This window comes from Notamacropus eugenii, chromosome 7, assembly GCF_028372415.1.
Source record: "Notamacropus eugenii isolate mMacEug1 chromosome 7, mMacEug1.pri_v2, whole genome shotgun sequence".
Taxonomy (NCBI): domain Eukaryota; kingdom Metazoa; phylum Chordata; class Mammalia; order Diprotodontia; family Macropodidae; genus Notamacropus; species Notamacropus eugenii.
The window spans coordinates 12,553,875-12,568,390 of record NC_092878.1 but is presented as its reverse complement, the minus strand read 5'-3'; the positions used below and the strand labels follow the sequence as shown (position 1 = coordinate 12,568,390).

At 39.4% G+C, this 14,516-nt stretch overlaps 2 protein-coding genes across 3 annotated transcripts in view; one reads left to right on the top strand and one right to left on the bottom strand.

Annotated features, from left to right (window-relative positions):
- RPGRIP1 (RPGR interacting protein 1) overlaps nt 1-1,985 on the top strand; it is a 30,476-nt gene extending 28,491 nt beyond the window's left edge. For both annotated transcript variants that reach the window (XM_072624078.1, XM_072624079.1), the window contains exons 12-13: nt 97-224; nt 1,228-1,985. In XM_072624078.1, coding sequence (XP_072480179.1) covers nt 97-224; nt 1,228-1,340 — 241 coding nt within the window. In that variant the 3' untranslated portion in view covers nt 1,341-1,985. The remainder of the gene's footprint in view (nt 1-96; nt 225-1,227) is intronic.
- SUPT16H (SPT16 homolog, facilitates chromatin remodeling subunit) overlaps nt 1,699-14,516 on the bottom strand; it is a 30,136-nt gene continuing 17,318 nt past the window's right edge. Inside the window, exons 14-26 of the mRNA XM_072624076.1 lie at nt 14,335-14,488; nt 12,277-12,404; nt 11,607-11,742; nt 11,362-11,488; nt 11,043-11,161; nt 10,501-10,626; nt 9,760-9,872; nt 9,144-9,219; nt 8,450-8,619; nt 5,846-5,975; nt 4,764-4,893; nt 3,817-3,894; nt 1,699-3,070 (exon numbers count right to left, since the gene is read on the bottom strand). Coding sequence (XP_072480177.1) covers nt 2,925-3,070; nt 3,817-3,894; nt 4,764-4,893; nt 5,846-5,975; nt 8,450-8,619; nt 9,144-9,219; nt 9,760-9,872; nt 10,501-10,626; nt 11,043-11,161; nt 11,362-11,488; nt 11,607-11,742; nt 12,277-12,404; nt 14,335-14,488 — 1,633 coding nt within the window. The 3' untranslated portion in view covers nt 1,699-2,924. The remainder of the gene's footprint in view (nt 3,071-3,816; nt 3,895-4,763; nt 4,894-5,845; nt 5,976-8,449; nt 8,620-9,143; nt 9,220-9,759; nt 9,873-10,500; nt 10,627-11,042; nt 11,162-11,361; nt 11,489-11,606; nt 11,743-12,276; nt 12,405-14,334; nt 14,489-14,516) is intronic.

The following is a 14,516-nucleotide window of genomic DNA, read 5'->3' as shown; positions in this document are numbered from 1 at the left end:
CATTGTGTCCATTTCCTCTGTTAGCTGGAGGAGTGTAAGAAAAAAGGATATCAGAAGGTAAAGCCTGCTACAACGAATGCTGTTTCTTTTCTTTAGATTGAAATTTATAGTAGTGAGTGATCCTGAAGAGCAAAAGAACGAGTGCCAAGAAGTAGGCTATGCTTACTTGGAACTGTGGCAGATCCTGGAGACAGGAAGAGACATTTTAGAACAAGAGATAGACAGTGAGTAACCTTACTTCCAAGGCGTCTCATTAACGAACACTTTTTCTTTTATCATCCTCACCATCACAAGTGCAAAACTAGTTGGATGCTACTAAAGTTAGAACCCTTTTCTGTTGCCATTTAAATGTAGCTAACTCTAAAGTTGGCCTATTACTACCCTATAGAGTCTAGGACCAAGTTTTTAATAACATTGGACCAAGGTTGTAGGTCTTTTAACTCCTTAATTGGTATTTTTAGAAAACCAAACTCCATAAATGTTTATGACTTCTCCCGGATTTGGATACATTGTGCAAAATGCTGATGGGTATTCACTTTCAACACTAATTTTCTACCTTTTCCTTGATTATAAAGAAATCTAGGTTAGAAAAACAGGCCCTAAAAGAACTTTGGCTTCCTTTATTGCTTCACGAGAGACAGTCAAGACCTTAACTGGCTTTGTCTTTAGTATTTCAAGGAACCATGGAGTGAAATGAGGACTGGACTTTGGAGTCAAGAGATCTGGGTTTGAATCTCAAGTCTCATACTGAGCAGTTGTGTGAACCAGGGTCAAGTTTAAGTCTCAATTTTCTCACCTGTAAAATGAAGATAAAATAACCTGTTAGTGCCTTAAGAGTTTTGTCATAAGGATCACACAAGTTAATATATGCAGAGTTATGTTTTCATCCCTAGAACATTATATAAATGTCAAACTATTATTTTCATTTGTCCTGGAGGAGACTGAGCAGCAGCTTGACCTAAGTGGAAATGGGCTTCCATCCAAGAACACCTGCTCTTGACTGCCACAGGCTGTCTCTCATCCTACACCAGTCACGTCACCTCTTAGCGCTCTAGTTTGAGAGTAGGTGAAGGAAATGACGGGAGTGACACCTCTAAAGAAATCATAGGTCCAAGCCCCCTGTCCTGTGAGGCGATTTCGCTGCCAATCACCACCATTGACCCTTGGCTCCCAGCACAGGGTGAAGAAAATCTAACTGCTCTTTTCATGTTTTCTCTCTTGCAATAGTCATCAACCCTCAGGACAAAGCCACCTCCATTGGAAAACTGAAAGTGTCTCTTCAAGCAACTGATGCACTTCAGGCCATTTTCAAGGAGATGAGTGAAGACATGCATTTGTGATAAAGCAGATGCTTGCAAGGGGTCTCTTATTTAGAATTGAATATATATATGTATATCACAGGGTCATTTTGAGGGGACTGTTGTAAAAGTCTGCTTACAAAGTGCTTTACTATTCCACAGATTTATACCCCTATATGCTTAATTAGTGCCATCTGGTGTCTTCCTCACTATCATGGAGAAAGCCTAGACTCATTACCTTTGTCTGGTACCAACTTTAGAATGACTTTACTATCTGTTCAAATGTGGCTCCTGCAGTGCAAGGTCTTGGCACTTCATTAGGTGAGAATGCAGACTTGAGATATGCTCATAACTCTTTCAGGCTACTTTGGGAACTGTACAAAAGAACTGTCACAAGAGGTGAACTTACAAAAAAACACATTTTATTCATCTTTTAGTTCTTCCAAAGTTGAAAATATCAAGTCCTACTGCTAAGGAGAAAAAAACAAACAAAAAGCCTCTCTCTCTCTCCTAAAGTCACAGGACACAGAATGATCTGTTCTGGGACGGGTGAGTGCAGAGGACTAGGAGGGGAAATGGCGAGCAAACCCCCCCTCCCAAATATTTAAACAAACAAAAAAAACCTGTTCAACAGAAACTGTGATAAATACAGGACAATGCAAGACAAGTAAAAATGAAGAACAGTGACCAGTGGCTATGTTGTCTTTCTTTCCCTCCTTCCTTACTTTCCCTGACAGGATCTTTTAGGATATTGAACAACTTTTTTCATTCAGAATTGCTGATGCTTCAAAACAAGCCCTTAAGATTTCATTAGGAATTGAATGTGAAGCACTACTATTTCTTCTTGGGTGAAATGTCCGTACACAAAAGCAGTATTATTTTCTCTTGCCCATTCTGTCATTTATGAATTTGTGGAAAAAATGTGATGGTGAGGCAGGGAAACACCGCTTGTCTCATCTCTGGAGACAGCAGGAAGACCTTGCATGAGTCAAGAAGGCAGGGAGAGTGACAATTACTGAAGTTGCTGCGTGGAGCTTATGGGTTATAACAGCCTTTAGCAACTGCTGATTGCCATCAAAAGAACCTTTTCTTGAGTACTGCAAGAACTGGGGGAAAGGATTATGGCAGTAGGGGAGGACAGGAGGAGAGATTGAGCCTGCTGGTCAGGATCCAGGGTGCAGGCAATGCCCTATGCCACTCTATAAAAAGGATACCTTTGAGCTGCCACAGAATCCATGTGGCTCAGAACTCAAGCCCCTCGGAAATGGGTTACATATGGGTATCATAATCAGAAGCCAACAAGGTCTTCCTGGCAGAGGATGACAGAGAAAAAGAGAGGAAGGAAACTATATTAATAGCTGATGCCTCTGGCCTTCTTCAAGAATACCTTGTCCCTTAGCATCTGTGTGGGGCCATTGATTGGTGTACGTCGTGGTCTCAGGACATGTAGGCTGGTGGGCCCTGGAATTCACTGAGTAGATTGGTCCATACAAAATGGCCCCAAAACCCATGAACACAAATGGCAAAAAGTCAAAGAAAACGAAGGGAAAAATACAGTTTCTATGTCATGTAAAATATTTAAGGGTTGGCTGGAGGAAGAAGGGATTATAAGGTGAAAGTTCAACTCTACTTCCTCTTTTTCTTGGGGGGTGCAGAGCTGTGTCTGGAGCCACGGCTGGAGCTGCGGCCTGAGCTATGCACAGAACCCTTTCTTTTTCGGCTCATGCTCCGGCTTTGTTCCTCCTCTTCTTCGTAACGGCTTTCACGGTCAGCTGAGAAGAAAACAGAGGTGACTGTCAATCAGAGCCTCAGGTTCCTGATAAACCCACTGCCAAGATATAGCAATTCTTGTTTAATGTAAGGGGGTTGCTCAGCAGGCCTCTCCCTCCCTCGTGGGGCTCTGTGTGGCCCTGTTCTCTCCTGCTCTGTGCTCGCTTCAGTTCCTGGCTTTGGTGCCTGTAATGGAACACCCTTGGTACTGGGCTGCTCCCTGCCACCCTCAAGCAAGAACTGTCTGTACGACTTTCCAAACTCTGACACAACCCCTTGGAAATTAGGTGAAAAAAGCACCAAGACCATCAAGGCACAATTTCGGTGCCTAACAGCATGCTTTACAAAAACCTTCCTTAGGGCTAGAAGTATGAATTCAGGTTTGGCTTCAAGGATAGATCTGGGTGCAAGAACGTTTCTGGTTACAAAGGTCTCTGGCAGGTTGTCTGCTTCATTACATCGCACTGAGCCTCTGGATGTGTTTTACAACTATCCAGATCTTAAGATTCACTTCAGAGGTGGAATGCCATAGAATTCCTATCTGATTATCTGGACCACAATCCTAGGTCATGTCACAGGCTTGAATGTGTAGAAAAGAATCCAACCAGGCACATTCTTATGCACAGACCTAGATTTTCTTCCATCTACGCTCATTCGAACTAGACCATTGGCGTAAGATGAGTCTTCACCTGCCATGCTCAGTAGGTAACCCCAACATGACGTGCTCCCACATCCTTTGTCAGCTCACCTTTTCTTGCTTCTTCCTCCAGTTCATCCCAGTCTTTTCCACTTTCTTCTTCACTGCCCAGTGACTCCTTGGAATAGTCTGTAACAGAATAGATTCAGGTTTAATCAATTGTTTAGGGGACTCAGGGACCAGGACAGATATGGAAAGGTAGCTTCCTTTTTCCCTAAGAAGTTACATCTAATAAAAGTTAGATCTGTTCACGAAGAAGAGAATGAGATGACATGATGAACTAAAGATGACAAGAGTCCAAGATATCAAGCTAGAAGGAAGGACAAAGGAAAATAAATTCTTCTTATTCTTATGGCTCCTGCCTCTGTTATTTTATGTGCTTTTCTAATTCCCCTTAAATATGACATTTCCTCTCAATTCTGAATACTTAATCACATAAATTTTCATACCTCAGGGCCAGGGATGCAACCCAGACTTGGGCTGGGAAAAGAAGCGGGATAAACAAAGGGAGGGGAAGTTAAAAACTAGGATGGAGACAGTATAACAAAACTGATGATAAAACAAGAGGTGAGGCTAAGGTGGAATAAAATACTAGTGGCCTGGGTATAAATATAATTTTTACAAGGACAGGCAACAGGGGCTAGACTTGGAGTGGGCAAATGGACAAGAATGGGGAGTATGCTGGTAACTCGAGAGTAAATGGGATGTAGGGAGTCATAAAGTTAGCTTATATTAGCAAATTCACGAGTTGTATAAGACTGTGGGTACAATTTTTTAACATGCACATGCAAAGGCCCTGTGACTTGGAAATTAGAGACCTATCTCAAAATAATCAAACAGTACTTCAGCACACATACCTCCAAGATGGAATTTGGATGGGAACAGATAAAATTATGTGAAATAATGATTATTATTAGACTCTGGGACTGAAGTGCGTTCTACTTAAACCCAGTGAATCTGCTTTAGCCAGGACAAATGATGATCCTAAAAATACACACCGGATTCCTCTGCTTCTGAGGAATAGTCTTCATCACTATCCTCCTCCTCCTCTTCATATTCATCCTCCGAAGGATTAAAAGTTTCATCTTCAATCTCAGATTCTGAGTCTCCTACCTCAGCATCACTCCCCTAATATCAGAATAGCAGAAACCATGATAAGAAAGCATTTCATATTTTTAAGATAGTTTCCACCAATAATTTAGTGAATCCTTTAAAAACAGTAGTTCTAGTTTCATTTTATATGAATAAATTGAGATAAAGGTAAAGCCAAAAGATAAAGGCACTTATCCAAGATCACCAAAGTCAACATAAAATAGTTCTGTTTGGACCAAGCTTAGATTCATAGATTCTTAAAGCTAAAAGGAATCTCAGCGATTACCTGATTCAACACCACCTCTTTTATTAACCAAGTCAAGGGTTGACAGGCATAGTGGCCTTTCTATACTTAAGAAATTGAAAAGATATCCTACTACTTCTTTATTTCTGAACAGATCAGTTTCTTTTTCCTTCAGGCAAACAAAAAATGAAAATAGGCTGTTCTGAGAAAGGAGACTGATTGTGGTGTGGAGGATGATTTTTAGAAAGCAACTTCTTATGAGTATCTAATATTCTCTGAAGACCAAAATCTATTTCAAAGACTAAAAACACTCATTAAGAATATGCTTATCCCTGTGATTTGAAAAACAAACAAGAGTGGACACAACTGCGGAAAGAATATGGATTTGAAGTCAAAGGACTTGGGTCTGTGCCCCAGTTCTAATGTGATACATTGAACAAGTCAATTTCTCTAAGGTTCAGTTTCTCTCAAATGTCAAAAAATGGGGACAATACTTGTGATAATAAAATTAGGCAAATTGTTCTACAGCTATACAAGTGTGTGCTATTATTTGATCAATGATTTACCTGTAAGGTGGATTAGAGAAGAGTGGTCCAAACTTGATACTGTTCTCCTGACTTCCTCCTCTCAAGTGGGGCTGGTCTTTTTTGCTCATATGTCAATCTCCATTCCCCCATCCATCCAAAAGGTACTGGGCAACCTTGTACACATCAGCCACTGACCTGAAACCCTAAGTTCACATACCTCACCTTCAGGCTCCAAGAAAGACCAACCACCTTGTTCAAAAAAGCCCTCCGGATCATCCACAATAGTCTTCATGATTTTGGTCCAATTGAGGGACTGTACTCCTTCAGTGTACTTCAGGTCACAAGAGCTAAGGGAGTTATATAATATCAAAACCAGTACTGCACAAAGTCCTCAATATTCCTGACCAGTACCATCTTCCTTTAGTCACTAACATGACCAAATACATGTAGCATTTGCCTAAACATAAGAAAACTTCTTCCTTGTATAAGGGTACTGAACCATGTCCAAGTGTCTCCAAAGTCTGGCTTCACATAGCAAAACCCTGCTAGAGTACTAGTCCTCACTGTGAAGCTCTCCTCTAAGTGCTAAGATTTTTCCTTTTTAACTGTTTCTCTTTTATCTGTCTACGTTACTTTTTCAAAATGAATTTTTATTACTATCTTTTACTTTCATATCATTAAATACATCAGAGAATCTGAAAATTATATGCAACATTCCACATCCCACCCATCCCCCAAATCAATCATTTCCATCTTTTGTCATCTTTGTCAGTGTGTTGGGTGTGAGGTGAAACCTCAGATTTTTTGTTTTGATTTGCATTTCTCTTGTTATTAGTGATCTGAAGCATTTTCATATGGTTATTAATAGTTCATTAGAGAACTATTTGCTCATAATCTTTGACCACTTATCAATTGGGAAATTAATTTCTACGTTACTTCTAATGATCCTTTTCCTACCCAGTGCCGCACTTACCTTACTTTACTTGATTTTCTTTCCTCAACCCTATCTTCACTTGTTTTCTTCAGTCCTTTCCCACTTTCCCTCTTCCATTGATATACCTTGGGAAAAGCACCTGGCCTCAATGACGGCCTGTTCGGGGTGGGGGGGGGTGGGGGGGGTCTCTGTGTTTACACAGGTGATAATTTCAGCCAATGCACTGTCTCCCAACTGGAGTATGTGGGCAATGACAGTCTAGCCATTATCTCCAATGAACTTATCCCTTCTTTGGCCCCATGTCTCTTTATTAAACACATGTGCTCCATAAGATAGGAATGTCTTTTTATTTTTACTAACTTCACCTAACACCTAGTAAATATTATTCTAAGTATTTTCCTAAACTGCTATAGAAACAGATTATAAGGGAAGTAATTTCAATTACAGTGGGTGAGTGAGGAATACAAAAGGAAGAAAAATAAAAAATGAAAACAAAAGGTCTAGCAGTCCTAAGATTTTAACTTAAAAACTGCCCAAGAATATTATCAGTGTTACCTATACAGAGATAAAAGCAACCCACCAACAACCATGAAAAAAATGTGCCAAATTACTAAGAGCAATGCAAATTAAAATTACTGAAGCTTCACCTTACACACATCAGGCAAAGATAATTAAAGGAAAACATAAATGTTGAAGGGCCTACGGAAAGAGAGGCACAATATTAATGCACAACTGTTGAAGCCATGAAACAAGTTCAATAAATCTGGAAAATAATTTGAAATTATACTAGAAAAGCTACCAAACTATCTTTTGACTCAGTGATATGACCATTATGCACATATCTCAATGAGGTAAGAAGTTCTATGCATACAGAATACACGTATACACACCTATGTTTACATAAACATTTCTATTAACACTTTTTGTGATATACTTGTAGTGGGAAAGAACTGGAAAGAAAGTGGATGAATGGGAAATGGCTGAACAGATTATGGTACAGAAATGTAACATAATACTGTGCTTCAAGAAAGAGTAACATGAAGAATTCAGAGACCCTTGGAAAGATTGGTATGATACAGTAAGTGTGACAATTTATATGATGACCACAAAATTACGAAGGAAAGCAGCACGACAAGTCTTTAGCTCTCTGCTCAATGCAGTTACCAGTCATGATTTTGGGAAACTAATGGTAGTACCCCTGTTGCTCCTAAAGCAGAGACATCATGGACTACAGGCACAGAACAAGGCATTTTAAGAGATGAATGCTGCTTCACTGTACTTTGTGACAGAGGAGAGTTCTACTACTTGTAGTGGTGGGGGAGGGTATCTTTAGAAACTGACAGTTAAATAAGGAAAATATCAATGAAACATAACATTCAAATTATTCCCAGTGTTCAGTTCTTAGATTCCAAAAGCATTTCTCACAGACAAAATTCTATAACCACTTCCTTTAGGTAATTTACAAAGCAAATTCAACTCCTATTACCCTTCCAGCTCTTCCTAAGGATGGTTCTTCTTTGCTAGGTGGTCCCACTAGAGAAACTTTCCCCTAGCTGAAGTACGGACAACTTGTCATCAAAACAATATGCTTTTTCTATTCAATCTTTCTTCAGCAAGTTTACAGAACTAGTAAGGAACGTAACACTTTGTAATAAGAATCTGAAATACTCTGAAGATATTTTGTATGAAGTATTTAAAAAATAACAATGTAGATGCTGACTCGCAAAGAACAATACTATGGACTATGGCTAAGCATTCAACATAAAGGGGCCAGGCCGATCTTAGGAGCATCGCTAGTTTTTTATATACCACCTATACAATTCTTGGTATCAACAATCCCAGAATTCTAAGTTCCATGGAAGAAAGCTTCCTTCTGGATTAACTTACTTCAACCACTCCTTGATGGGGTCGAGAGAGGCCACGGGGATGGCGTTGATCATGGTCACTTTCTTGCTGTAGTCTTTGTAGACTATCACCATATCAAAATTCTTCAGATGAAACTGGACCCGCTCAAAATGAATGAGCTCCACTTCATCCAATGTCACCACAAAAGGTGGCTGGGGAAGCAGAAATGGTCCATTACCTTTTGGGTATATCTGGAAACCCATTAGCATTTCCCCATTCTTGAATAATCCTATTTAATATAACAAAGAGCTTGCTTATTTTGCCATAGCTCAAACACATGAAGAGGTCCTACTAGAATCAAAGACTTTTTGAGTGGGGAGGGACCTGAGAGAAGAGCCTCCTTTATTTTACAGTTGAGTAAAATGAAGTTAACTGGCTTGTAAATGAATTTCACAGCATTAAACGTACCCTCACAGGTAGAAAAAATTCAGTAGAATTTATAGCACGGAAGTCAACACTTTGGGAAGAAAGTTATAATATTAAAAAAGTTGAAGGTGAAATAAAAACTGCTCTCATGTCTTATATACAATGTGCTGATTATTAACAAATTAATTGAAAATGTTGATAGAGATGTTTAGAGTGAAAAAAATTAAGATCTAATTCTCAACACTTTCTAGTCAACTAAAAACTGTTTCCTTCTCCATGCAAAAATGTTAAGTAATAATGAGATATTCACCCATTCTGTAGCATTCACCAGTGCACTACTAGTGGGCTGCAGTAGGCAGGTGCTTCTGTAAGGGGCTCCATTAAACCTGGAAAGAAGTAAGAAAATAAATTCACACTCTGTGCAGAGCAAGATCAGAAGGCCAAAGCCAGCAGGAGCTAATCCCATAATAGATATGCTTTTCCTTCCCATTCCAAATTCTCAAATTCAAGTTCCATCATACCCACAGGGGATTCTCGTCTTCCAGTGCCAGATACATTTCAATCTATGTTCTACCTACCTCCCCGTTTCCTTCCCTTTGCATGTGAAATGTCATATTCAAAGGAAGTTTAAAGAATTACAGAATGTTGAAATCTGAAAAGGACCTTAGAGCTACAACTAGTCCATCCCCCTCATTTGTAAATTGAGGAAACAGAGAGCTAGAGGTGAAGTAACTGGCCTAAGGTCCAAGCATAAGTAATAAAACTGGTTCTTGAACCAAAACTTTCTGATTCCAATGCTATTTCCATTACAGCATAAGGGTAAGAGTGATCAAAGTGATATTAATGGAGGGGGTCTTCAACTTTTTCCTATCCCTATGGTTAGAAATAAAGTCTGCAGGACTCTAGGCTAATAAGAAATATTTTACCCCAAGTCCCTAAAAGGCACTTCAAACTCCAGCTCCTCCTTGGTTAGGGCTTCAACTTTCTCAATGAAGTTTTTAAAGGCTGTTTTCAGCTTGTGCCTCATCTCTCTTTCCATCTGTACAAAAAGAAAAACAATAACAAAAGATACCACTTTGACTTTTAAATATAATGTTTTATTCCAAAATAATTATCATATGTATCTTTAACATCAGCGCTTGCTATTTATATTCTGGATATTTCTGGAGCTATGGGGGAAAATGAAATGCTAAGAAGTTACAGTTTGTTCAGTGTTACAATGGCAATGACGAAAAATATTAGAGTATGTGGACTAGTGTTTTATCCATTGATTTACTGATAAAACAGCAGTTTGTATAATATAGTGGACAGAGGGCCAGACTTAAGAGCCAGGCCCAAATCCTGCCTCTGAAATTTTCCTAGCTATGTGACAATGTACCTACCAGCCCTTACCATTTCTGAGCCTGTCTCTTCACTTGTAAAATGGAAATAATATCTCACAGCTGTTGTGAAGCTCAAATGTGACACAGGTAGAACACACTGAAAACTGTCTTGTGTAAAACGTGCATGAGATTACAATTTTGTACAGCCTTTTTGCTAGCCACCGAGTTCTACTTCAAAAAGATTTAGAATGTCATTAATTTATTACTCCGAGAAACTGGCAATCCAAGACTTCAGATCTTATCCTGTCTATCTTCCCCTCAAATCAGATCCAGAATTTTACTGGCCTGCTCAGCATACAGGTCATCTCGGTCATGCATATGCTGGTGTTTTCCCAAGTCAGTGGTGATTTCTCCCACTTCAGTGTAGAACTGCACATCAGTGTGACGCTTTTTCCCAAACATGATGGCATTCTGGCAGCAAGAAACAGAAAACATAAAGCAGAAGTTGGGAGGCTCAGACTACACAACAGCCAAAAAGACAATATACAGGGTTGGAAAAATAACCATCTCTATAATGGAAGCAGCACTGGTCTTATTAAGATGCTTTCACATCATGCCTATTGAGAGGACTAAATGACTCTGAAAGTATTACACGCAATTCATTTTTGTGAATAAAGAACAATATTTGACCAATCTAATGGAATGAATTTCTAGTGGGGACCATGAAGGCATATAAGAGGAATAGGTCTTGGGGGAGCTGGATATGCTGTGCAAAAGTTGAAGAGAGATGGAAAGAGGGGGGGAAAAAGGAGCTCTAGAGTAGTCAGATACCAGAGAAACAAAGACCCTTCCAGACCCTTCTCTTCTCCCCTCCCCCTGGAGTATACCTTGAGGTGAAAGTGCAGGACAATGATCATTTCCCCATCACAAGGTTGGAATAAGGCGTGCTTAATGTTGTTGTAGAGAATATCCACTTTGTCTCCTCGAACTGATGTGAAACGGAAACCTGGATGAAATAAAGAGTGAGTGCCTAACAACACTATTAAGCAAAGTGGAACAATACAGTGCTTCAGAAAAACTGGAAAGGAAAGAAACGGCTTTTTCCTCTCTGTAGTATATTATAAATTATGTAAACACCACAACACTTCCCTTTCATTGTACTTCTCAGCTTTTCTACACCTGCCAGTGATTCAGAAGAATCCTTACCATTGACATGAGCTTCCAGGGAGCCTTGCATTCTCTTTTGGGCAATGTTGGGTCGGATGTACAGATCCTTCAGCTTGGGATTACTCCGGTTAAGATTGATAACCAGTGAGTCTTGTTTCACAATGCCCTGAAAAAACAGATTGAATGGGAATGTAATTATGTCCCCAAATGTCCCTATCAAGTAATCTGTGTGTCCTTTTTCTATGCATATGTTCAGGCCCCAGTCAAGTGTCCCCAAGGCTCACCTCCTTTTCTTTTTCTTCTGCTTCCCGAGTCTTATAACGCTTTTGAACTTCTTTTATAATTCGAAAGGCATTCTGAAGATTTAAAGATGGTACGGACTGTTCTCCAGGTGCCTTCATATTTGAAGCTCGATATGTACTATGGTAGAAGGGAAAACAAATGTTAGAGGAGGAATTGTTATAGTGACACTGGGCTGGTGTTACTGACCTCAGAACCTTTACGTTTAGCTTAATGTCTCAAGAGGAGAAAGGGACCACACCGAAGAGCGAGAGGATGATGAAAAAGATCATACTACAGATTTCTTTTGCTCTTCAAAAGGAACGGATCTGTGAAGGGTTAATCTAATCAAAGAGAAGATGTAATTAACTTTTCATCTTGAAACCAGATCCAACACTCCAAATTTAACCCATCATATCTCATTCAAGGAAACAATCCATCATGGTAGCCACCAATTTAGTTGGAGAAGGGATTTGGGATTTAACTTCTCTTTAGTGGGTAGAGTTTAAAACTACACTGACTACATGTCTGCCTTTTGCCAGGAACACCATATAAATGACCCTAAATGAATCCTGCAGGAGACATTGTGAGTTTCCCAGACAAAGAGGAACTCAGGATAGAGGGATCAACTTTGGCCAGCAGGAATTTTGGGATAAGTGGTGTCTGGGAACTCACATTTCCTTGACAAACGTAGCCTCTGGATTGGGAAAAATATTGCCTTCGTTTCTGCCCAGAGCACTGCCGGGGCAATAGAAGTTGATTCGCAGGTAGGTGTAGTCTCCTTCCACAGACATACTGATGTTCTATTCAAAGAAAGGGAAGACAAAAAAACACACAGAAAAGATTTCTTTCTCATCTAGATGTTACCCTGTCTTTCCTTTTCAAGTCAAATTTCTTGAAAAAGCTGTGTATGCTCATTATCTACTTTCTCAATACCCTTGTAATCTGGCTTTTGGTTCAACCAGTTTAAAAAAATGTCTTCCACAGATCACTAATAATCTTAAAATCCTGCCATTTCTTCAGTTTCCATCCTCCTTTACTTCACTTCAGTGTCTACTACGGTTAGTTATCTCTTCTTCTGGCTCTTTTACTTCACTAATGTACTATTTAAAAAAATCTCTTATGGGTACTCTGTCCCTTATCAGATGCTTAACGTGGGTTCTACTCAATACTGCAGGCTCTGGTTATTTTCTCTCTACACAGGAGTATCTCTCCTTTAGGAATGTCGTTTACTTCCTTGTTTTCAATGATTACTTTTACATGGATGAATCCCAAATCTCTGGGTTCTGACCACTCTCCCCGAACCTTAAATTCACATTTCTAGCTGCCCAGAGACCATCTTCACCTGTATGTCTTGCTAGTACCTTAAACTCCATAACATACCAAAAGATCTGTGATTTGTCACTCTGAGAACTTCTTCCAGACATTCAGACCATAATCCCTCTTTGCCTCAGAAGATTTTTTCATGAGTTGTGCACTACACCCTCTTCACTCAATATATCATTAGCAAGAGCTGGTGATGAACTCTCTGAACTTAGCTAATTTAGTGGTCCCAAATACTCTCTGAAGCCTTTAAAGCTTACCATACCTTATATATTATCGAAAAAGCATTTGAGAACCAAGGGTCTTTTTTCTTTTTTGGAAGCTATCTCCCTATATCACACTAGGCTAGAATTACACCCACAGCCCTAATCCTACTACTAACAGGCACAGGTGTCTTGATCTGTGCAGTTTGTGATGTGGACAGGTTTGCCCATCTTTAGAATCTTGGTGGCCTCAGATCCCAGAAGGTCATCACACTGGTGCCATATTTAGTGCAGAAATCTGACGGGTTTAGCTCAATGCAGCTAGGACCTACTGAGCTCAAGAGATTCCACAGCCTTGGTCTCCTTGAGAACGAGGATTATACATATTGATATCATTCCCAATCGATCTTCTTGTTATAAGGAACTAACTGATTCTCCAAAACCCTATTCCTCTGATGATTACTATTTCTGCCCATGTCACCCACACCACCCACCTAGACTACTGCAGTAGTCTCCCAACAAATTTTCAGACTCTAATCACTCTGCCCTTCAATTGATCATTTACATCACTGCCAAACTAGTCTTCCTTAGGCATAGAGCTGGTAATACCTTTAAAGATTTCCTATGTTCTACAGAATTAAAGTTCAAATTCAACTTCACATTTAGAGTTCTTCACAACATGACAAAACTACATTTTTAGCCTTGTCATATTCTACTACTAAACTCTGAATCAATTCTGAGGGCAGAGATCATACCTTACCTAAATTTACCTCCCCAATCAGAAAAGTCTGATTCTGATAGTCCACTTTAAGTAACATTTTTCTCCAGCCCTCTTTGTTTCTATGTGTAGAAGATCCAATATTTATCACTATGGAGCTTATTATATTGAGAGTGAATTAAATCCTCAATGTTTAACACAAACACAGGTGAAAAACTTTTCCTGAAGTCCTAGGAAAAACCAGGTAGACATATCTATTGCGAAATAGGTTAATCTGAAACATTTTTTTTTAGAAAGCAAAAATGGGGAGGGAAATAAAGAATAATAGGAGTATAAAGCAGATAATGAATAAGACTGGAAAAGTGCATGAAAGAAGATGGGGCTACAAAGAAGAAGGATAAAGTGAAACAACATACTTATGAAGAGCAGAGACAATGGTCTGTAAAGAACTTTAGATAAAACCTGGCCTAGAATATGGTAGTCAATTACCTTGATTGTGGCAATATGGAAGGGTGTTGCGATGCCAAACACAGGCATTATTACGGTCTCATATTTTTTATCAATGTAAATCTTCATTTCACGGATATGTAGCTCCTTAGGCATCAGAGATGGGTTCTTGTAGGACACATTAGATTTCCGAGCTCTAGGATGGGAACAATAAATGTGAACAA